General features: G+C 34.4%; 5 protein-coding genes across 17 annotated transcripts in view; 2 read left to right on the forward strand and 3 right to left on the reverse strand.

Moving 5' to 3' along the window:
- The window catches only part of LOC128875904 (vinculin), a 9,788-nt gene extending 5,885 nt beyond the window's left edge, over nucleotides 1-3,903 (reverse strand). For 6 of the 8 annotated variants that reach the window (XM_054121914.1, XM_054121913.1, XM_054121912.1 and 3 more), the window contains exons 1-9: nucleotides 3,584-3,903; nucleotides 2,356-2,463; nucleotides 2,142-2,287; nucleotides 1,791-2,067; nucleotides 1,510-1,710; nucleotides 1,203-1,443; nucleotides 887-1,119; nucleotides 748-768; nucleotides 241-607 (exon numbers count right to left, since the gene is read on the reverse strand). In XM_054121914.1, coding sequence (XP_053977889.1) covers nucleotides 241-607; nucleotides 748-768; nucleotides 887-1,119; nucleotides 1,203-1,443; nucleotides 1,510-1,710; nucleotides 1,791-2,067; nucleotides 2,142-2,287; nucleotides 2,356-2,463; nucleotides 3,584-3,640 — 1,651 coding nt within the window. In that variant the 5' untranslated portion in view covers nucleotides 3,641-3,903. The remainder of the gene's footprint in view (nucleotides 1-240; nucleotides 608-747; nucleotides 769-886; nucleotides 1,120-1,202; nucleotides 1,444-1,509; nucleotides 1,711-1,790; nucleotides 2,068-2,141; nucleotides 2,288-2,355; nucleotides 2,464-3,583) is intronic. The other 2 variants (XM_054121915.1, XM_054121908.1) reach the window with 1 other exon arrangement.
- Nucleotides 3,904-4,232: 329 nt separating this feature from the next.
- Nucleotides 4,233-5,795, forward strand: LOC128875907 (aldo-keto reductase family 1 member B1-like). 2 transcript variants are annotated; one of them, XM_054121922.1, is made up of 5 exons: nucleotides 4,233-4,515; nucleotides 4,588-4,873; nucleotides 4,948-5,348; nucleotides 5,424-5,571; nucleotides 5,648-5,795. In XM_054121922.1, exons 1-5 carry the CDS (start codon nucleotides 4,444-4,446, stop codon nucleotides 5,695-5,697), a joined length of 957 nt encoding a protein of 318 aa, XP_053977897.1. In that variant the 5' UTR covers nucleotides 4,233-4,443; the 3' UTR covers nucleotides 5,698-5,795. The 2 variants fall into 2 exon arrangements, with proteins under 2 accessions (XP_053977897.1, XP_053977898.1); XM_054121923.1 differs by having other exon boundaries at nucleotides 4,287-4,515; nucleotides 5,424-5,572; nucleotides 5,655-5,795.
- On the reverse strand, nucleotides 5,671-7,642 carry LOC128875906 (uncharacterized). The gene is made up of 5 exons (XM_054121921.1): nucleotides 7,467-7,642; nucleotides 6,891-7,352; nucleotides 6,623-6,814; nucleotides 6,217-6,562; nucleotides 5,671-6,141 (listed from the first exon to the last, which is right to left on the reverse strand). The coding sequence occupies exons 1-5, from the start codon at nucleotides 7,500-7,502 to the stop codon at nucleotides 5,819-5,821; spliced, it is 1,359 nt and encodes a 452-aa protein (XP_053977896.1). The 5' UTR covers nucleotides 7,503-7,642; the 3' UTR covers nucleotides 5,671-5,818.
- A 151-nt stretch (nucleotides 7,643-7,793) lies between these two features.
- Nucleotides 7,794-10,570, forward strand: LOC128875909 (39S ribosomal protein L43, mitochondrial). 2 transcript variants are annotated; one of them, XM_054121925.1, is made up of 6 exons: nucleotides 7,794-8,390; nucleotides 8,461-8,741; nucleotides 8,831-9,564; nucleotides 9,805-9,911; nucleotides 9,973-10,178; nucleotides 10,267-10,570. In XM_054121925.1, the coding sequence occupies exons 3-6, from the start codon at nucleotides 9,428-9,430 to the stop codon at nucleotides 10,390-10,392; spliced, it is 576 nt and encodes a 191-aa protein (XP_053977900.1). In that variant the 5' UTR covers nucleotides 7,794-8,390; nucleotides 8,461-8,741; nucleotides 8,831-9,427; the 3' UTR covers nucleotides 10,393-10,570. The 2 variants fall into 2 exon arrangements, with proteins under 2 accessions (XP_053977900.1, XP_053977901.1); XM_054121926.1 differs by having other exon boundaries at nucleotides 8,464-8,741.
- Nucleotides 10,571-11,380: 810 nt separating this feature from the next.
- LOC128875905 (glycerol-3-phosphate acyltransferase 4) overlaps nucleotides 11,381-22,165 on the reverse strand; it is an 11,687-nt gene continuing 902 nt past the window's right edge. The window contains exons 2-11 of one of the 4 annotated variants that reach the window (XM_054121916.1): nucleotides 15,729-16,004; nucleotides 15,504-15,641; nucleotides 15,289-15,423; nucleotides 14,779-15,015; nucleotides 14,456-14,485; nucleotides 14,155-14,388; nucleotides 13,020-13,135; nucleotides 12,801-12,942; nucleotides 12,529-12,737; nucleotides 11,381-12,463 (exon numbers count right to left, since the gene is read on the reverse strand). In XM_054121916.1, the coding sequence (XP_053977891.1) occupies nucleotides 12,376-12,463; nucleotides 12,529-12,737; nucleotides 12,801-12,942; nucleotides 13,020-13,135; nucleotides 14,155-14,388; nucleotides 14,456-14,485; nucleotides 14,779-15,015; nucleotides 15,289-15,423; nucleotides 15,504-15,641; nucleotides 15,729-16,004 (1,605 nt within the window). In that variant the 3' untranslated portion in view covers nucleotides 11,381-12,375. The remainder of the gene's footprint in view (nucleotides 12,464-12,528; nucleotides 12,738-12,800; nucleotides 12,943-13,019; nucleotides 13,136-14,154; nucleotides 14,389-14,455; nucleotides 14,486-14,778; nucleotides 15,016-15,288; nucleotides 15,424-15,503; nucleotides 15,642-15,728; nucleotides 16,005-22,165) is intronic. The other 3 variants (XM_054121917.1, XM_054121919.1, XM_054121918.1) reach the window with 3 other exon arrangements.

Below are 22,165 nucleotides of genomic sequence, written 5' to 3' on the forward strand. Positions count from 1 at the left end.
CTCTCTCTCTCTCTCTCTCTCTCTCTCTCTCTCTCTCTCTCTCTCTCTCGCTCGCGGGTTTTTTGGTTTATAGAGATTAATTGTAAGATAAGGATAAGATAAGGTACGATAAGGGTAATTTAAGGTTAGAGTAAGAATAAGATGTGAAGAATTTGTAAGCGGAAGTGGGGCCATGCAAACCCCTTGGGGATGCATTAAATAAATACATACATAATTAAATATATTAATATGTTTACATACCCCCAGCAGCCACCATTCTGGCCGTCTTCGCTGCTCTATTAGAGAACGTTTGAAGGGCATGTGTTTTATCATTGAAGTTCTGATCGCGTCCTGGGGTGCCTTCTGGAGTTAGTACAGCATCCGTAAATTGCTTCAAAGGCGTCGTTATGTCAATGAAATCTTCAACAACTCTGGATACAACGGCTTGTTGTATTCTATTCTTTAGCTCGTACAGTTTATGGGATAATTGACGGGCGATTTCTTGAGCTCGAGGTGTATTCCCTTGGCCATGAGCACATAAATCTCCAAGCTGATGGGAAAGATTGTCGACTTCGTCGCAGAGCTGCAGAATCTCTGCTTTGTGTATGCCTGGCAAACCATCAGCAACCTATTTTCAGAGTACAAAACCAATTAATAAACATGAGAGAGATTAGAAGTGCGTCGCACATAAAAATCATGATACCAATAGCATAAGTTTGATTGCAGTGCATTTTATAACAAATACTCGATATGTTACACGTAACTTACGCTTGCTACGTGTTGTTGATTCTTTCCGTTTGCGGCATTTAAATTATCAAAGTTGAATAATAAACCTCTGTACAAATAACTATACTGTACCTAGATATTCGATACGAGAGAATTAAAAATATTATGTATAGTGTCACACCTTCTTTCCTTCATGAATAATTAAAGCTATAGCCCTCTGGCCAAGTCCTTTGTCATCATGTTGAGGATTGAGGAGCCATTTATTAGCTTGTTCTAAGCGACCTGCAACCGTATGGGCAGTTTGTGTGGTTCCAGATTTGTCAGCAGCCACTATAGCAGAGGCAATAGAACTGCGAAGCTCGTTCATCTTCTCCTTAATACCACGCGCTAACGCTTCTGCTTGCGGCGTAGTTCCTTTAAACGTGAAGGTATCGAAGGGTTAACAAATGTACACACACACAGTGTACATACATTACTTTTGTAATAAACCATCAAACCTCTTTCATTCTGGCGCAGTTCACAGAGAGCATTAGTCATAGTAACAATTTGTGAAGTTAATTTATTCAATGGGTCCGCTTGCGAAGGAGGAAGATATCTATCCGCCAAGCGTTGTGCTTGTTCGACTATTTGACGAAGACTTTTTTCTCCTACTCCGCCGCGTAAAGCGAGTCCGTCATCTAACCAGTCATAAGCAGCTCGTATTCTAGATTCTATAGCACTCTGAGCCTTTTTCAAGACCTAACAAATGATTCAGAAATGAGATATTTTGTTTATTATTAGAGATTTAAAAAAAAAAATATTTACCGTTAACTGGTCAGCATCCCACTCTTCTTCATCGTATGTCGTCAATTGTAATACTCTAATAATTTCATTTAATTCATCTGACATTCTACCAGACAGATAGTTTCTATTTTCAGCTGCTTCTTCTGCTCCCTTACCTCCTTGAGATATAATGTGAATAAAGATTTTCATAGAGCAAATAAGAATTGGAGCAAGAGTTTTCACCTGTTATACAAGTAGATTTCAATGTATATTGTACCTGTCATTAACAATAAATATTAAGTATAATTTTATTCTATGTTTACCTGATCCAAACAGCGTACAAGAATTTCTCTGTGCACCTGATGAGTCAACTCTTTTTCGCGGGCACTTACTTCTTTCGATACTTTACTAAGACAAGGACTTAAATTCTTAAGAAAATGAACTAAGTCCTCCATTGTTTCGATAACTTCGGTAACCGCCAAATAATCTAGCACCCTCTTACATTCCCTGATAATTTTGCGCACTTCGCTTTCATCAAAACAGAGCAATAAAGAACTAGTTCCTTGAAGAATACCACGTGACCCTTCTATAAGTTTTTTCCTAAAATTGCAAAAGAAAGTTTAAGAGGAATACTTGGGTATTAATATCGATATTGTCTGTAATATTTTTAGTACCTAGCTGGTCCAGAATATGGATCTTGTTTTAACATAGCTGAGGCTTCTTCCAACAAACGTGATGCTCCTTCAACACGTTGTAATGCAGCAGGCATATCTTGTTTAAGCAAAGCATCATCAGATGAATTTATTGTTTCTTTTCCAACCTGTGTGTGAATGATAAAATTAAGTAAATGTAAATGAACTCGAAGTAAAAACTCTTTGTATACATTACCTTTACAAGATTTGCTACCGCCATACTAACTGCTTGCACAGGCCTACCCAAATCAGGCATTGCATTTCCATCTTCTGCTTCTTCATGTAGAATAACAAGCCTCGAGACCTATGTTATACAATTATATATATACACACATGTATAAGGATATATAACTTTATACAGTAAAAATTCCAAAATAAATATGTACATATTTTACATTGTTTGTATTGTAAAAATGTATTATTACAAATTTAAACAATTTATTTGTCTTAATATTCCATATAATGTTACTATTCATATCTACATATTAATAAAACATTAAACTTTAATGATTAAAATTAAGTTTTATTTGTATATTTTTCTGTAATACGTATTTTATTAAACATATTTTTTCATAAATTTTAATATTCTCAAATTAAAACTTATTATTATAATATGAAAATATTCATCATCAAAAATCATCATCAATCTTCCATAAAGGTATTATTATCAATAAAATAAAGTAATAAATGTGTCTGTATTTATTTTACATTAACATATTCAGAAGGAGTTTCAATCTAAAGTACATTGATACATTTTTGTATGGGTGATGTGTGGGATGATGCGATAGGCAGCTCCAACCTATCCTTTTTTGGAAGTACTAATGGATCTCAATTGGTTAACAAAGTTTCATTTTACAATTCAAAGCTGAAGGATTGAATTTCGTAAGTCCAAGCTCTCAGACCTAAAGATGAATTTAGTATCCCTATCCTATATTTGTACAATGATGTCATAGTTCTATATAAAGAAACATAAGTCACTTGGCAGTTTTTGACTCATGATAAATACATCATTATAATAGTTAACAATGTCAATGAAATCGAATTATTCTTGTTATATAATATCTAAAAATATTCATTCAATTATTTTCAGTTAACAAAGAGCTATAGTTTGACAGATTTCAAGTGTATACAATCAAGCTATATATAGACATAGAACAGAGAAGGCATGAGAATTATTTACAGTACCCAGTACGTTTCATATATACATTTTCGAAGATAAACAATTCCTTTGAAAATGTTATTTCTTCAATTATAATAAAATACTTTTTATTGGACACCAAATTTATTGTTTAACCTCCTTTTTGAAATCAAACAAAACAATGAGTTGATGTTACTTTTTTAAAGGGCTAGAAGGCTAGAACATCGAGTATCTTTTTGCCAATGTTAATTAAATAAGTATGAAATTGAGAAATAAATGTAATTACCTGCTGTGCCACAGGCTCGAGAATGCTTTCTATAGTTTTCGTATGAAACACCGGCATCTTGATGACTTTTCTTACAAAAACGTAGAAATCCTGACTATCCGATTGTATTCACACGAACAAAATTTCGTTGAGAATGCAACGAAGAAGTCACGCACGAAAACATCAACAATACGACTGATAATCTAAGATAATCCAAGAACAATTCACTGTGAAAACAATACGAAACAATACTAACGACTTGGTCCGTGCGACAGCAAGAGAATGCAAGAGAATCAAAGAGAACACTTCAAACTTCAACCAACTTCAACTTCTAGCCGTGATGGATCACGATCAAAGATGATTACCATACTCGAGAAAATCTTAGCAACGCCTTATCACTAGAGGGCCTCTAGTTAAATGCGTTAGATTTGTTCTCAACTCTGATTGGCTAATTTGAATAATACCGCAAATTTTGACCACAGACACAGACCAACTGATCTTAACCTAACTTATTTTTATTTGAATTAGTACCAATTAGTACCTTTTTTGTAGCATATTAATTATATATAATGATTACTATCGTTAGTATTACTGTAAACCATTGCATCAAATTCTTTTTTACAAACAGAAGCTGAAGTAGGAACTAATCTCTTTGATAGTTAAGATGACAGCGTCTATAAAAAATTGTAATAATCAAGAAGCTACATACTCTACTTATGTATATGATAGCGCTATAGACTATCATCATAATCTAATCAAGAATGATGACTAGCAAATTAAACAGATAACGCTTAACTATAAAAGGTAATGGGTGGATATTACAGTGGTGACATATGAGTAGTAGCCGTGCTTAAGGATAGATGTTATATTTACGATAATTTATGATGGCCCAACAAACTGTGAAGTTCAATAATGGCAATACTTATCCCATTTTGGGACTAGGGACGTGGAAGGTATGTTAAAATATGTAGTTTTTATTCTAATTTCCATTACATTAACAATTGCTTGTTTATTTTCCTGTTTAGTCCAAACCTAATGAAGTGACACAAGCAGTAAAAGATGCTATTGATGTTGGATATCGTCACATTGATTGTGCCTATGTCTATCAAAATGAAACAGAAGTTGGTGCAGCAATAACTACAAAAATAAAGGAAGGTGTTATAAAACGTGAGAATATATTTGTGACTAGTAAACTGTGGAATACATATCATCGACCAGAGAGAGTTGAACCTGCTTTGAGAAAGACCTTGAGCGATCTTGGTCTACAATATCTTGACCTTTATTTAATGCATTCACCAATGGCATTCAAAGGTTCTTTTTTTATTACAATCAAAACTGTTAACTATCACTCCAATAATTTAAAACATGATGTATTATGTTTGCAGATAGTGACAAAATATTTCCAACAGATTCTGATGGTAATATATTAATTGAGGATACAGATTATTTAGATACCTGGCATGCCATGGAAAGTCTTGTAGAAAAAGGTCTTGTGAAGAACATAGGTGTGAGCAACTTCAATTCTCAGCAAATAGAGCGCGTGTTATCCAACTGTAAAATAAAGCCAGTGACAAATCAAGTTGAATGTCATCCATATTTAAATCAAAAGAAATTATCTGATTTTTGTAAAACCAAAGGGGTCACGATCACCGCTTACAGTTCTTTTGGAGCTCCTGATAGACCTAATGCTGATCAAAATGAACCACGAATATTAGAAGACCCAAAAATTAAAGAAATTGCTGCTAAGTATAAGAAGAGTCCTGCTCAGATTGTACTGCGACATCAAGTACGAGTTTTAAAGATATACGTTATATTTAATCGAGTTGTTAAAACTCGTAATTTAATACAAATTTTGTAACAGGTACAGTGGGGACATTTGGTGATCCCTAAGTCGGTAACAAAATCAAGGATACAGGAAAACTTAGACATCTTCGATTTCGAGATAAATGCCGAAGATATGAATGCATTAAACGATTTAAATTGCAACAGAAGATATATATCTAGAGTTGGGTATGTCATCAAAGTAAATTATTTTAAAAAACAATGTAAAACAACATCTATTTCAATAATTTTCTATTAAATTTTGTTTCAGACTTCAACATCACAAATACTATCCGCTTCATATAGAGTTCTAATACTGTGATATCGGCGTAATCCATACTCAAGCAGCGGCTCCTACGATACTAATGTACAAAAGGAATAAAGAAATATATATTGTTTAATTTTACAAATTTTTCCATTGGTAATTTCTATCGATCAGTTGCATTGACGCGAGCATGACGTGTCGCTGTCTTCGCAGCCGCAGGAACAACATTCACAGAATTCATCATCGCTATTGTTATCTTTCGCATCCTTATGTAATTTTGAAGCAATCGGTTGGTACTCCTCCGACGGGTCCAACGGTGCATCGCTGCAGTTGCACTCTGTATCTGACAGTCCACGCGCGCATTTACCCTGGCAGTTGCACCTGCAGTTTCCGACTGGCCGTGAATAATCCTTGCAGGACATCGAAGGACAAATTTCACACGGACTCCCAAGATCGCAAGGCAACACGAATGGTTTGCACGCTTTTCGAATACCTGCGTGATTGAATCAATCATAATTAATTTATGTAATTAATATCTATCTTTAACAGTAGAAGATCCTTCGTGTACCATGATCTATGTTCCTGCATCGTGGTATCTCGCAGAATGGTTTTCTCGAGAGAACCGTAGATTGAGGACAACCCTTGAACAGTTTATTGCAGGGGATATCACAAGGTAAAACAAATTTGCCAGCACAAAGTTTTGTCTTGACCCTTCGACGGTCCTTAGACTTCGCTGAGGATGGTGGTGGACAGACAGAGTGCCCACAAGGTTTGCAAGATGGGGTTGTATATCCAGTTCTCCTCGATTTAGATAGTTTATCGTTGTTCCCTTTCTTGTCATTCTGTTTTTCTTTCATACTAAAGGCTTGAACTGTCGCTTCAGTCGATTCAACTACTGTTGACTTCTCAGGTTCCTACAATGGTATTAAACGCATATAATAGTTGCAATATTTGCAGCGATGAACATTTTTTACCTTGTTCTTGGCACTTGATGACGTGGCCGTTTCTTCATTTTTAGGAGACGGAATAGAATCTGTTTTCTGGCTGGCTGACCACCAGTTTGGCATCCATGAAGATTTTTTCTCCACCTTTTCTTCAGCTTGTTCTTGTTTATTTTGAATGCTGTGCTCGGAAGTAGAGACTATTGCGTCGCTTTGGGTCTGTGTCTATGTAAAAACATAAACGAATTAATGTCTTTGTTGTGTGAAACTTTGGATAAAGTAAGGATGAACGTGATCCTACCCGTTCACTCTCGCTAATAACGTTGATTCCTTCCTGCTCGAGTTTCTTCTTCGAACGCTGACCGTTTGGCCTTTGCCACAAACATTTGTCTGGTACACAACATATTTTCTTCTCGCCGCAGGACATATCTTGAAGACAACCGATCATCTTACGTCTACCGCAAACGCTCTGGTACTCTCTAGACGTCAACAAACGGTCCATGTGTTCCTTGAACAATGTCTCTTTCAGCTCCAATTCCTTGATACAATTTTTCAGGCATAATTCCTCTTTAGCCAGTTGACGAATCTTCGACAAACATATCAAATCCTCGGAATGGATGGAGTGAAGACTTGGAGTAGTGTAACTTTCCACCTCCTTCTCCAAATTATTCAGGGTATCGCTCATCTCCTTGTTCGCAAGTTCCAAGGATTCGAGCTCCATATCAGTTTCCTCCAGCTTAACGTCCGCTTGAATAATCTTCTCCTGCAATTAAAGATAATACTTTCATTGAACGCCCTCTGCAGATAAAATTAAACGACGACTTGAGTAAAGTTTTGGGCTTGGGTGTCTAAGTTTCAGCTCACTGACAAGATTTACCCGAATTAATCGCTGAATTTCAATCGTTCCGTACATGCAACTCGGTCGTCTCCCCGTGAAGCTCCTTCACCGTCTTTTTCAAGTTCTCGAGAAGTCTGTCGGTCGGGTCTGGATGGGGTGAGAATTTCTTCATAATGTCGCGAACTTTGCAATACGGTGCGTCCTCGCATTTATCCTTGGCCATCCACATGTTGTACGCTATCAGCGCAGGAATCGAGCGTTCCATCGTCGTGATTTTGTCCCTCAAATATTTCTGCCTACCTATTAGGTCGCAGCGACGTTCCTCCATCTTCGTGGTGATGTTTTCGAAGTACGGCGAACAGGGCTCGGTTGCCCCTTTTATTTCCGTCTTGGAACCTGAAAAGCAAAACAAAGAAAATAATCAGACTTAATATATTTTAGGCGTGTAACATTTATTTGGATAGCGTCGCTCACATTTGCAACGAGACATCTTGCTTTGAGGATGCTACTTCTTCAGACGAGATAAATCACTTTAGAATTTAGAGCATGTTAAAAAAGAATTAGGTATTTTAGTTATAGTCTTGTTTGAAAAATGCTATTGATAGTTTTCATTTATAACAAAATGTCGCTTAAATGCCATTTTCTGGATTCGGTTCCATTTCGATTTTCCAATCGACGCTACAATTTCATGTGTTCGTACGGGTATCGATTGAAATTGTCATAATTTTGCTATTCATAAGAAAAACAACAAAGAAACAAAAAAGAAAGCAGGAAGTGCGTGACACATACGTTCTTTCGTCGTTATCTGAGAAGAACGAAAAGGAAATCAGTATGCGTTAACGTTGCTCTCCACGGATCATTTAAAATGCATTAGTTTCGTTAGATAAACGTGAAAAAAAATAAACGGATTACTTGAAATCTGGAGCTAATAGAAGAAGATGTTGCCGCTCGACTTAGTCGAGAGTAAGTAAAACGACGCTGAAGATATAATTTTACTGTTTATTTGCATATAAATAAGGTTGATATTCGTTAGAAGGACGGAGGACTTAACAAGTCGTGACACGGACGACGATAAATGTTCGCTGATAACTGGAACCAGCGTGTCCCTACAAGACAGTACAGGAAGCACGATCACAAGCTTGGCAAGGTCGAGCTATGAGCGTAATTTCGAGGATCGTGTGTTATACGGGCAAAGCGGGGGTCGCAGATTTAGCTATAAAAAAAGAAAGACTTGCAGCGGAAATGGAATATTTAGTGCTCCCCCCGGAGTCAGTCCCCATCACGTTAAATCGTCGATAATACGTCGCAATACAAGTTTGTCTTGTACTTTCTGTCTATTGTATCATAAGTATTGCGTATCTTTTACTTTGACATCTGATAAGCTTTCCCTCTATTTATAACAGACGGATCTCAATTGATTTTTATTTGGCCACAAAAACCACCCAGAAGTAGACTGCTAAGGGTCCTAGCTCCTCTTATGCGAGGTATCCTTATTGGATTCCTGCTCATGGATGCTGTTCACCTTTGGCCAGGAGAATTCTTACCCACATCATTGCCGTCTATAATGCCCGTTCCTTTACCTCGTGTCAAGTGTAACGTAATCGAACCACGTTGGTTCGATAACAGTTAAATTTCATCCAAAAGAAAATTTTTTCAAAGTTGACGGACTTTCGACGATAGAGAACAAAATTATAAAAATGAGTTATACGATGTAAAAAAATTGTAATAAATGTAAAAGAAATATTTCTTCGAAAGATCAGGAGTCGTATAAATAGTTACAAAGTATATCTGTAGTTTAGGAGCTGTATATTTTCATTTAGACAATTTATTTTACGAGCATACCATTGATATAATCTTACCGGAAGAGGAAAATTCGGGTAGTTCTAATAAGCATGCGTTCCCCCATACCGTCCATGCGGCTGTCTGTAAACATCAAGTAGCGTGGCGTGCGATAGTGTGGATGATTTAGGGAAGATTTCTTTGTATTCTCATCCGAAAAAATGTCAAATAGTCACATATTCTTGAAGTATGGATACCCACATGCACCCTTTGGCCTGGGCATTGGTCGCTACGTCTGTCAGCTTCAAAGAGTAACTTTAAAGTTCTGCAAAAATCACGGTGGCAGTCTTGGAATTAGGTAAGATGTTTTCAAGTTTCTAACCTCTTCACTTTTGTACGTAGGCGCTCATTGATTGTTCATCCAGGAGTAATACAAAATAATATCATTCTTGTTCATCGTTTGTCAAGTTAATATATCTGTATTTTCTTTCGTAAATCATAATCTACAATGTCACATGTAGGATTACCATTCTTAGATCATAAGAAAGAAAGTACACAGTGTACATCTTGTCACTTGCAACATTTTTTTGGTGTACAGGAAGTTTGTAGAAAACAATTTAATTGATTATGCAAAGGATAATCCTGGTGTTGTGGTATATATTAAACCAAGAAGACACAGAAATCCAGTTATAAAGGCAGAATACTGTAAGTTGAATATTATTCTATGAAATATATTCAATTTAAAAATGTTTTACATATATTTTAGTGAATGGTGAGTCACACTGGATGTGTGTTGCTAATTATACTCGTGAGGATATTGTACAATATATGGAATTATTGAGAACACAGTATCATGATGGTACATCGCTTCGATTGATTAAATTATGGCGTACAGACTTTCCTTCTATTCAAGGACCTTGGACACCTTTTACATTCAAGGATCCATCTTTGAACCTTGCAAAATTCCCAGATGTAAATAATTCATTTTTATTTGTGATAATTGAATATTTTAGATCATACTCTTTCTGATGTGTGTTAAATATCGCATTAATTTTTTCAGCAAAAACTTGGTGAATATATGAAGGAATATCCTACAGCAACAGAAGAATTAATTAGATTATTTAAAGAACAACAAGAAGTTGAAAAGTTGAAAGAAGAAGATAAAACTCAACAAAGCACTGGCTAAATACAAATTGTTACTAATCTTAATATTTTGTTATATATAAATAAATAGTACGTATTTGCGATTAGATATCTTGGAATTCTGAATCAATAGAACCTTTTGTAAGTAACATTCATTTCTTTTATTATTTTGCATGTTATATTACAAAAGAACCTAATAAATAAATATATCTAATATTAAAGTGGAAACTTTTATGTACATATACCAAATCATTACTTTTAAGTCACTTAATGAACATAAGAGTGTTTGAAAGTAAATGTATAGAACTTTTATAAAGTCATGCATACCATCATCTATTGGTCATTATAAATTTTATGCACACATATCCTATATATACGAAATTAATATACAAGCTAACGTAATAAATACAAAGTATAATCGGACACGAAGATTTTATAACAAATATATTTAATTGGTAATTTGTGCTCTATTCTTCTGCAATGTAAGTATATCAGTGACTAGCATACCATCTTATATGCAATACTTTTAATACCTAAGAGAAGTAGAATTACAATTGAACGATTAGCACATATCATTTTTAATAGTATTCAATGCTACTGTCGTACTAATATGACAGGTACATACATGGTATTTTTTTAACTACGATTTCATGTATAACATTCTACATATTCACTGCTATACAAAAATATATTTTAGCGTTTCTCATATAAAAAATTGAATAGTGACATCGCATGTAGCACCATAATTCTTAAATAAACGATTGTATATAAACTAATTTTCAAACGAAATTATTCTATTCGCTTGTTTGACCATTTGACTTTTTAAATATTCTATTCGTGCAACATATTTCCATTTCGGTAACAACATACAAATATAATATAAAATGTTATATTATTCGGTGTAATCATTTCAGTTTTCATTTTCGTTAATACATGTTTATTCGTTAAAAAATAAAGCGAATACGTAACTGCTATCCGTTTATTAAATCTTCATTTTTCTATTAAATAATGCCTAGATTTAATTAAAACAATTAATCAAATTGTCGTCTAAAAAATGAATAAAATATTAACAGTACTGCATGTGTAGTGAGTGATGTCTATGATCTTGTTTTGGTAAAAAATGTTCAAGTTAAAGAGTTCTACATTTAAACTCACGCGTGCACATCCACTATTTTTTTTTTTTTTTTGAATTTCGATGATGTGAATTATAAAAATAGAAAATATGTAAAATACGATTTTAATTAGATTGCAATGCATAGTGACACTTTAAATAATCTCCAAGGGATGGGTACAACAATATTAACCCTGACATATTCTAACTTCCTTCATTGACAAATATGAATAAATAGTTTATTTTTTAGACTACAGTAGAGACAGTAATATTTTTCTATATCATTTTTACAAAAAGAAAGAAATGCAATTTCTCCTACATAATATCAAATGGATTTTGTCCATCTATCAAAATAATGAGATAATGGGGTGACCTAAATATGTAGGATCACGAGTGGGATGACGTTGATGTTACATACACTCATACACGGAAAATATTTCACATCATGACATACCATTCCAGATTTCATTATGTATAAATAATAAATTTATAATCCCTTATTACTGAATTTCATTATTAAAAATGGACAAATATGGTACTTGTAAAACAGTTTAGTTATTCAATTTAATGACAATATTAATCAACGTTTTAAATTACAATAAATTGGTTTTAGGAACGACTATGTCGTTACTTGGCTATAAAGATTATATTTTGATATAATAATCAAAAAATATAATTTATTTACGAAAATAATGTTAAAATATAATTTAATAAGATAAAAAGATAATTTAATAAAATTCAACGTACCATATTTGCGAAAGTAAACAGATTGAATCATGCATACAGACTATTTTTCTCCTATCGGACTGATACCGACGAAAAAATACAAAACAGCACATCAGATGAAATGTCCTTGATTAAGCAAAATATCACACATTATATCGATCGTGAAGGTGCGACTAGAAATGTCTCGATTCATTGGACTTTGAGTCGTTTACTAATTTCCTCTTGTTGCTTTTCCCTCCATTCTTTTTTTGGTTTCATTCTTTTAAGTTGACCATCCCTAAAGAATAATATCAGTGTATCAGAGTTCATCAATTGCGAGTGATTTTTTTACGTTTAACATACCACTGTAAGTCAACCAAACCCCCTTGTCTTGCTATCACAGATTTTACCCTATTTGCGAAATCGATAGCGCTCTCTCCTTCATTTCTGTACATTGGAGGAAGATACCAGACGTCGCAAACTATAGCCCAACTTGACATAGTCATATATAAGTATTGTATCATTGAATATCGACTACTATTCCAGAAAGCATCACCAAACCTTGGGTCATACTGTTAAGGCCAATAAAATTAATTTATTATCTAAAATACTATATAAACATCGTATGAAATTACCTTTATTGCAACTGGATAAATAACGCCACCAACTTCAAAACTGCCCTTCTTAAACTGCATAACTGATGTATTATTTATACATGTTCCTTCTGGGAAAATAAGAATCGGTGGATTTGTAGGATCGGACACATGCTTCTTCAACCTACAAAATGCACAGAGAATGAAAATAGAAGTTTAATCGAAATATTTGTACGAAGAAGAATCAAAATTTTAATTTACCTCTTTGCTACTGCTTCTCTATCTTTAACTTCGGATCGTTCGAACCATATATGAGGAGAAGCACGAGCTAAAGCTCTTTGAAGAATTCCCAAGAATCCTCCATGCCTTTGACCTATCTGAATTAACATGTACTAATGAATGATATGTAAACTGTATCTAATATTTTATACATCAAAGTTATATTTACATAATGAAGCACATAAAAAAGCGATACATTGAAAGCATTAGTAAGTTAACCGTTCACTGCATGAATTTTATTTTATTTACCGAATGGAAATTATTTCTGGTTATTTGTGCGATCATGAATTAATTAATATAAAAAATAAACCATGAGTGGATGAACATGCAGGATTATTAAATGTCCCTGTAACCAATGTAAGAAAGCACCACACGCAAATCTCGTAAAACATTTCTTTCCGAACTCGATATATTATGCAATAATGCAGGGATCAATAATCTTCCGAGCAAGAAGATAAAGATTCTACATAAAAAAGAGAATATGAAAATCCGCACGTACACATAACACATACATGTTCTTATTTATCATTCCATGTAACCTTATACCTATGTGTATATATTGTTACGATATTACACACAATTTGTATTTAATTTTTTACACATGTTCATTATTAACAACTCCGAATTACAGTTAAGTTCTATCACTTTTAGTTTTTTGTTAATTACTTTTTTTTGCTTTTCACCTTTAGACACTTAGTTTCAGACACACATATTTACACAGACACACATACAGTACACTAAACTAAACTACAAAGGAGGTCGGCAAGATAGTTGCAGTATTTGTGTTCAACTCTCAAAAAATATTCATGAAACCGAGAATTCCGAAAATTATAAAGTATTGTATAGTTCGTTTGCAATACAAGACCATTTTTTCTAAATTTTGCACATTTCTGGGATGAACTATATTTGCACGCAATGCCTCAATAATTTAAACAGAAAATCGCAGTTTACCGACTCCTGCAGTAAAGGGTTAAAGAGATATTCTCATTCGTGTATACAAAAAATAAATATTGAAATTTGAACATTTACTGAAGATACAATTTCGAATGAAAATACCCTTTTAATGAACGCTATACTATACTATATTTTGCTCACTACCGAAATGGCGACAACGTACCAAAGAGTAACAATTGTCGCACATGAGTACCAGAACGTCAATGGGGGAAGTGTGATTAGCCACACATATACCCCTTACTGGTCGATTCTCTGGGTTATGGTATGTGATTACTGACGATAGAGCGCTCGACAAGACACTGAAGCACATTATGGAAACTTTGAAATTCAGCCATCGTTTGAAACTACCCTCTGGAATGTAGCCCACTACTGCTGTACATACTGTCAGCCACATCACCTGTAAACCATAAGCTTTGCACCTGAGAAACGATGATTCCCTCTGTATCGTTGCTGAGTAGTTTTACCTGCAAAGCAAAGTTACAGGGCACTGTTACCTGTAACATTTACTAATGCATTTCAACTTCACTGGTAGCCAATATGCATGTATGTGTTTGTGGATATTTTGTGTAACGAAAGATGGAAAGTTACGTGGTGTAATTTTGTTATGTTTTTCGTGCGTTAGAAGATGTTCGATTATTTTTATGCGCGGTTGAATGCAGTATATGCAATATATTTTTAAGTCGGTAAATAAGTGGACATTTCAAAAAGTTGATTTCCAACAGCCACAGCGTTTAATGACGGACGAATTTTGAAATATAATGTACTGATCCTCATAATGGTATATTACCAAAGAGAATGTTGTCTGTGTGGATAAGATGCACACATCAATTGTGGAAGTGTGATTTGCCACACACATGCCTCCAGTTTTTGGTTTATATTCGTTATTATGGACTGTAATTATAGCCGATATAGATTGGGCTATTAGTCTGAATGCGACGAGGCTAGCCTTGTTGTACGCCCATTTTTTAATAAAACCGTTTGGTAGTAGGGCAATACAAAATGTTGTGATTACAAGATACTGTACCTAGGAAGCTTTGATATTAGTTGATTTGCAAATTCAAAATACATAATTAGTATTTAAATAAATTATCTAAAAGAATGTTCATTGGCATACATTAAAATTAAAAACAGACAGTATTCCTCTAACAATCTTTGTTTCATATAGGATATACAAATTACAATATACCCTTGCATCCAAATGTAATTATGAAGTAACATATAGCCTACCATGTCTCTTCAATTTCTGTTTAATAGTAAATGGTTCTCTATAAATTATTTGAAAAATAGCTCAACGTACCCCTATGAAGCAAATGAATATCCTCAAAGGAAGAAGGAAGCAATATCGCATAATAAATCCAAACATCCATATCACAGTTAACTTCCAGGAAATAAATTCATATTGTCTGTTTGTCCGTGTTAATAGATTCCAGTTCTAATTTAATAAAATAAAATCAATATAATATGAATGTTACATTTTCTAATTAAATTCCCCAAAATGGGTATATATATTACCTTGAGCTCTTCTGCTTCAAAACGAGAGGTCACCTCATCTTCGATGATAGCTTCCACACCAGCTTTTATGTAATCCAAACAAATTGCAGATTCAAATTCCTTCTGAAATGTCCCAAAGAAATCCGTGGGAACGAGACCCTAAATCAGAAATGTTTACAGGATATTATATAAGTAACCATATGCAAATTTTCCCAATGAAATAAAAATAAATGAAATACAAATTACCTCATTCTTGTCAACGAATGCCGACGTTTCAGATGTCTCTGCCTTGGATTCCTCCAGGTCATTTTTGTGATTTTGGGTCTCTGGCTCTGGCACCAGAATCAAGTCTTTCGACCTAGCTATCACGGTGTTACCCAGAACGCCGTTTTGCATTTTGCGTTTGGTTCCTATACAATTTGGCACGTTTTGCTTTTCAACTAGTGGCTCGTGTTCCTCGTCGTCCGGTTCATTCCACGTACCGTTCCTCTTCTTGACATACTCGATGTTTTGTCTGCCATACTAAAATGAAAACGGTTCTTAGTAATCATCCAGGAAAGTGTTACAATGCTTCTAAGAAATCGCAGGTCGTCGTCTTTTAAAACGAAATAAACGGTACTTTAGCAATAGACCGCATTAAGGAACTAACTTTCTTTTTTTTCTTCTTTTTTTTCAATAAGCTTAACGTCGCATCAACATCATGGGTTATTAGCGACTTACAGAAACAGTACAGTTATTACATTTTGTTAAAGAATTTAATTATCTTGCAGAATTCTACTAAGGTGTCCTGGAATTTGAAAGAATAGTTGGCTTCACTGATACTATTATGGATGTTTAACTTCCTCCTGATTTTGTTGTATTTGGGGCAGTCAAGGATGGTATGGTTAATAGTGATACAGGTGTTACATTTGTCACAATTTAATGATTCACTTCTGTTGAGTAGGTGTGAGCGAGTAAACTTGCTGTGGCTACTTCTGATTCGTGTTATTGCCATTTGCTGCTTTCGGTTGAATTTTGGATTCGTTTGTAAATCAAAAAAACTTCCTATAGCTTTATGAACTGTGCTAGCTCTATATGTTCTCCATTTTGCAGTCCAAGACTGCCTTAATAATGTTTCTAGGTGTTTAACGATGTCCGAATAGGTATTGTGAATAGATTGGCTATCTGTTTTAAGGGTAGCTGCTATTTTGGAACAAACTTTGTTTTCCTTTATATTTCAGAATTTTCAGCAGTTTACCAGAAAATCAGAAAATTCGGGCATCGACGTCATTTTGATAAAATGTACTTTACCGTGATCCATATTATAAATAAAACGTTAGTTATATAAGAATCAATTACCACTTCTTTGTTCTTTCTCTAATGAATTTATCTCAATGACAAAAAGATATTGCATGGAAAACCTGATTCATCAGTTCGTTTTTTTTCGATACACATTGTGAGACCAATTCGTTTGGCGAATGACAAATTGCTTCCTTTCAACACAAGTATATTTTACTCGCGACTAAATGACGCAATAATATCGTTATGCAATTTTTCTTTACCATTTTTTTCAAACGAAAACACGATTCACTTTGCACGGAAGTTTCAGCAAGGTCACGAGAAGTTTATCAAAAAATAGTCGAACGATGGAAGATCTACGAATGTCGTTAAAGAAGCTGTAGTTATCTCGTAAATCGTGATTAAAAATAACAAATTAAAACGACGTACTATACTTGATCTGAAAAAGAAGAAATGGCCGCTGGCAGAAAAAGTAAAGTTCAACGGATTTCGCAACCTCTACGATAACAATCTGTTGAAATTCAATATACATATTTTCTAATTTAAGAACAAATTATTCGAATAGAAAATGTACTTAAATATCGCTCAAAGTTTGTTTCCTTTATTATAATTATTAACGTACAGGCGACGAATTACAAAAATATGTACAGAATTTGGATAGTTCGAATAATGAAACGCGAGCAAATATTCCGTAAATATATACGCACGTGTTGATGGAAAAAAAAACACAAAAAACAATGAATGTAGCTAAAATTTATAACATGGAGAAAACATACTGTAACCACTTTGCTTCTATGCATAGATTAACTCTTCCTTTTACCCAGTTACATAAATAGACTGTAATTGAAATTGTAATTGACGTTAAATAAAGCCATACTAATTTCTGTGTCCAAAGAAAAATTAATGAAATGAACAGTTTTCTTTGATACCCAAATATACCTATACGTACAATACATATGCGGAGACATTAGTGCGCACAATCTTACATCTATGAATTTGCATCATTCGAGGACTTGCTGTATTTTTAATATTTATATTTTATAATAAATTCTCTTACGTCAAGTTCATATTCTATCAAATGTTGTAACACCTTGAAGGGGGTGGTTCGGGAGGTGATTTGAAACAACTTTTTCCTTAGCGAAAATGTTGTCCGAGGCTTCGTTGAGGAGATATTAACGGAAAACACTGACCAATTAGAGCGCGCGTATACTGTTGGAGCGACTAGGCGGCCGCGCTCATACGCTATCGCGGGCGCTCCATCGGCATACTCGCGCTCTGATTGGTCAGTGTTTTCCGTTAATATCTCCTCAACGAAGCCTCGGACAACATTTTCGCTAAGGAAAAAGTTGTTTCAAATCACCTCCCGAACCACCTCTTTCAATGTGTTACAACATTTTTGGGACACCCTGTATGCAGGTCAAACGAATGGGTTGAGACGTCTCTCTGATAAGAAAAAATGAACAGTTTCGTTGGCACGTGTTTCGTTAATTAAACACATTCTGCCATTGACCGCAATATTGCAATGTTTGATAACAGTAAGTAAAGTACAATCGATAAGGAGGACGTTTAACGAGGAGGGATTTGCTCGGACTTTGGACTCGTCTTCCTCAATTTTTGCTGGCCTCTGGAATAATGAGCAACCTTTTAGGCACGTTACGGTGCAATACCGTTAACCTTCGTACTATGCAAGGAGAAATCGGTTGCAGACATCGTTGTAAACAAACGAAAAGCGATGCAATAAGACGGCCCTTACCTAAAGCGCGTGATGCGCAAGGCGGATGCGCTAACACCTGTTTTATGTATCGCAACATTTCGATTTATCCACGGTAAACAATATTCTAATACTTACTCGGACATCGTTAAACACCTAGAAACATTATTAAGGCAGTCTTGGACTGCAAAATGGAGAACATATAGAGCTAGCACAGTTTATAAAGCTATTGAAAGTTTTTTTGATCTACAAACGAATCCAAAATTCAACCGAAGGCAGCAAATGGCAATAACACGAATCAGAAGCGGCCACAGCAAGTTTACTCGCTCACACCTACTCAACAGTAGTGAATCATTAAATTGTGACGAATGTAACACCTAAATCACTATTAACCATATCATCCTTGACTGCCCCAAATACAACGAAATCAGGAGGAAGTTAAACATCCATAATAGTATCAGTGAAGCCAACTATTCTTTCAAATTCCAGGACACCTTAGTAGAATTCTGCAAGATTATTAAATTCTTTAACAAAATGTAATAACTGTACTGTTTCTGTAAGTCGCTAATAACCCATGATGTTGATGCGACGTTAAGCTTACTAAATAAATAAATACAAAAAAAAAAAAATTCTCTACTCGATTATCCGTACATAATTTCGTTAACGATTTACCATCACAAAGTGAACTCTCTTATCAGACGAAAAGTAAATTGCTCGGCTACCCAGACGCTAATTACAATATCGTGATGAACAAGTTTACTAAACCTGAGCCGGATTTTCATTTGAATAATATATGAAGAATATTAAATATAAAATTACGCAGTTTTTCATGCAAGGGCATTTGAATGTCAATATATACATTGGATTTGTTTCTTATGTATATTACTATATCAATAAAAATATTTAATTTTCCTATAATATCAAGAAACCTATCAAACCTATCGTGTAAATTGTGACTCTGAGAATAAATGTTTGCTTATCAGGGTATTTGCATTTGGAACTAACATCTCTTTCGTGTGTTCTCATGTCTTCGAAAGGAAACTATTATAAGTGGTTCTAGGTGTTTGCTTTTAATGAAACCCCCTGTATACACATTAATCTACTACTTACTATGTTCAATGAACTTTTAATTCGATTTTTAGAAGCTTCGAGACGAAGTGAACGATATTCAAACCTCGACGTGTACCGTATGTTTTTCGACCTTATTTATCGCGCGGGATCTGCTGACGGAATCAGTACGAAATTGTTGAGGAAAAAATGAATATCTTTGAGAGTTTATCTTATTCTACATTCAATGATAGCAGTCTGGCCATTCTTTTATCGTACGTTTTTTGTCACAATTAGCTTTACGCCTTACTTATTATATAAGTATATAATACGATTATATATACGTATTAGAAGTATTATAGTATTATAATATTATAATTATATATTATAATAATAATTATATATATTAGCAGTATTATATACGTATTATATACTTATAAATTAATGTAAATTTCTTTTTTTTTTAATCAAGTTTTAAAAATTAAACAGTTGTGCGAATACTTATTGCTTCAATATTTCTATCGATTAATTGTTTTTTTCTTGTTAATTTTGCAACTTACACAAACAGCTATTTTTTTTTTTGTAATCTATCTATTCTAAAGATTTCCGAGAATATGTAGAATGTCATTGTTTATCAAAAAATAAGTTAATAAATTACAATTTTACATAGTTTTTTTGGAAATCGATCGGTGTACGAATACTTTCTACACTCACTATAGTATCATATACAGGGTGTCCCAAAAATGTTGTAACTCCTTGAAAGAGGTGGTTCGGGAGGTGATCTGAAACAACTTTTTCCTTAGCGAAAATGTTGTCCGAGGCTTCATTGAGGAGATATTAACGGAAAACACTGACCAATCAGAGCGCGCGTATATCGTTGGAGCGGCCGTGGTAGCGAATGAGCGCGGCCGCCTAGCGCGTAGCCTACGCTCAACCGGTATACTCGCGCTCTGATTGGTCGGAGTTTTCTATTAATATCTCCTTAACGAACCCTCGGACAACATTTTCGCTAAGGAAAAAGTTGTTTCAAATCACCTCCCGAACCACCTCTTTCAAGGTGTTACAACATTTTTGGGACACCCTGTATAAACAGGAAAGAAGTTAAAGTAATAAAAGAAATGAATATTTTAAGTTCGCCAAATACTGCCTACACTCGCCCACCGGCCGTCCATACTATCATATTAATTTCAATTCAGACGCTTTGTTGTATACGTAGAAAATCGTCTAGTCACCGATTCGTCTTTTCTACAAACAAAGCGAAATTCACGCGCTATTGTAGCGCGAACGGTGAATGACCTTCTTCCACAGTAAAAAGATTAGTGGATTTGCAAAGACGGAAAATTACGCGGCGTAATCTATCAGAAAGGGAATACTTGACCATCGTCGATATCATCGAAGATGCAAAAGAATGACCTTAGATACATTCGAGACAAATTATCTTAATCGTGTAATTGAACGTATTGTTTCGAATAGATTTATCTGTGGAAACTCAATTTATTTCTGGTAGCGAACTTTACACCGGCGGTTATCGATCTAAATCAAAGTTGCCGTTATCAAACGTTAATCTATCAAACAATTATGTTTATTGTCTGAAATTTACGACGATCGGTGTGATGAAAGGGTTCAAAATAGGGACTAATAAAGGTATTGTTTACTCATCCTTCCTGTAATCATTGATGACTAACCGAGATCATGATTAAACAATAAAAGTGTCTCAACCGGAACGTTAACCTTAATTGAGTTGCTCGATGGTACGAACTTGAAATAATAAATGTACATAAAATTGGGGCCAATTGTCGACGATTTCGTTCTGTTAATAATAATAGAAATACAATGTAAATTAAACAAATTTTTTAAACAATATTATAAAAGTCAAATATTGTTCGAAAAGATTGTGCAATTTATTAGAGTTGCCATTCTTGATTTCAAGAACGCACGGACAGTGCGATCGTATTACATGACAGGAAATGATTAATATTCCAATCATGCCGAAAAGATATCGAGAAAGTCGAATTCTTCGATTTTGTGGTCACGGAAACAGTTGTGTACATATTGCACCTTCAAAATGGCATAAAACATGTATTCGAAATTCGATTATTACTTGGATCGCGCACGAAATCCTCGTAATTATTTATTATATCCACAGAATCGTCTCTAAAAGCTCTGTTCGGAAATGTTAGATTTGAAACCATGCTCTCACAAATTTCTCTAAGGTAGCACTTCACCGATGATGGCTTTAAATCGATACTTGTTCCGTACATTGTAATATACACATCGTCGTAACATCACCGAAGTATGCTTACATTAATCCCAATTTAATATTTCACTGTACACTTCTTACGTTAGTCATTGTTACACGCACAAATGAAATGTTAAGCGTATACACGAAAACTTCATCAACACGTACACATGAATAAAATTCATGAATAGAATATTTTTGAATCGTTAAAAGAGTCACCGAAAACCATTAGCACTGTATTGTTTTCTCACAAAAATCACACGATTATTAACGATTAATAAAATATACCTGTCGTTCGAACATAATAGTTCCAAATTCCAATTTTTGAAATGTTTCCTCGTCGATAACTTCGCATATACTTGCGAATTCTCGTTCGATTTATTATCATATTTTACAAAAATATATAAA

This window comes from Hylaeus volcanicus, chromosome 4, assembly GCF_026283585.1.
Source record: "Hylaeus volcanicus isolate JK05 chromosome 4, UHH_iyHylVolc1.0_haploid, whole genome shotgun sequence".
NCBI lineage: Eukaryota > Metazoa > Arthropoda > Insecta > Hymenoptera > Colletidae > Hylaeus > Hylaeus volcanicus.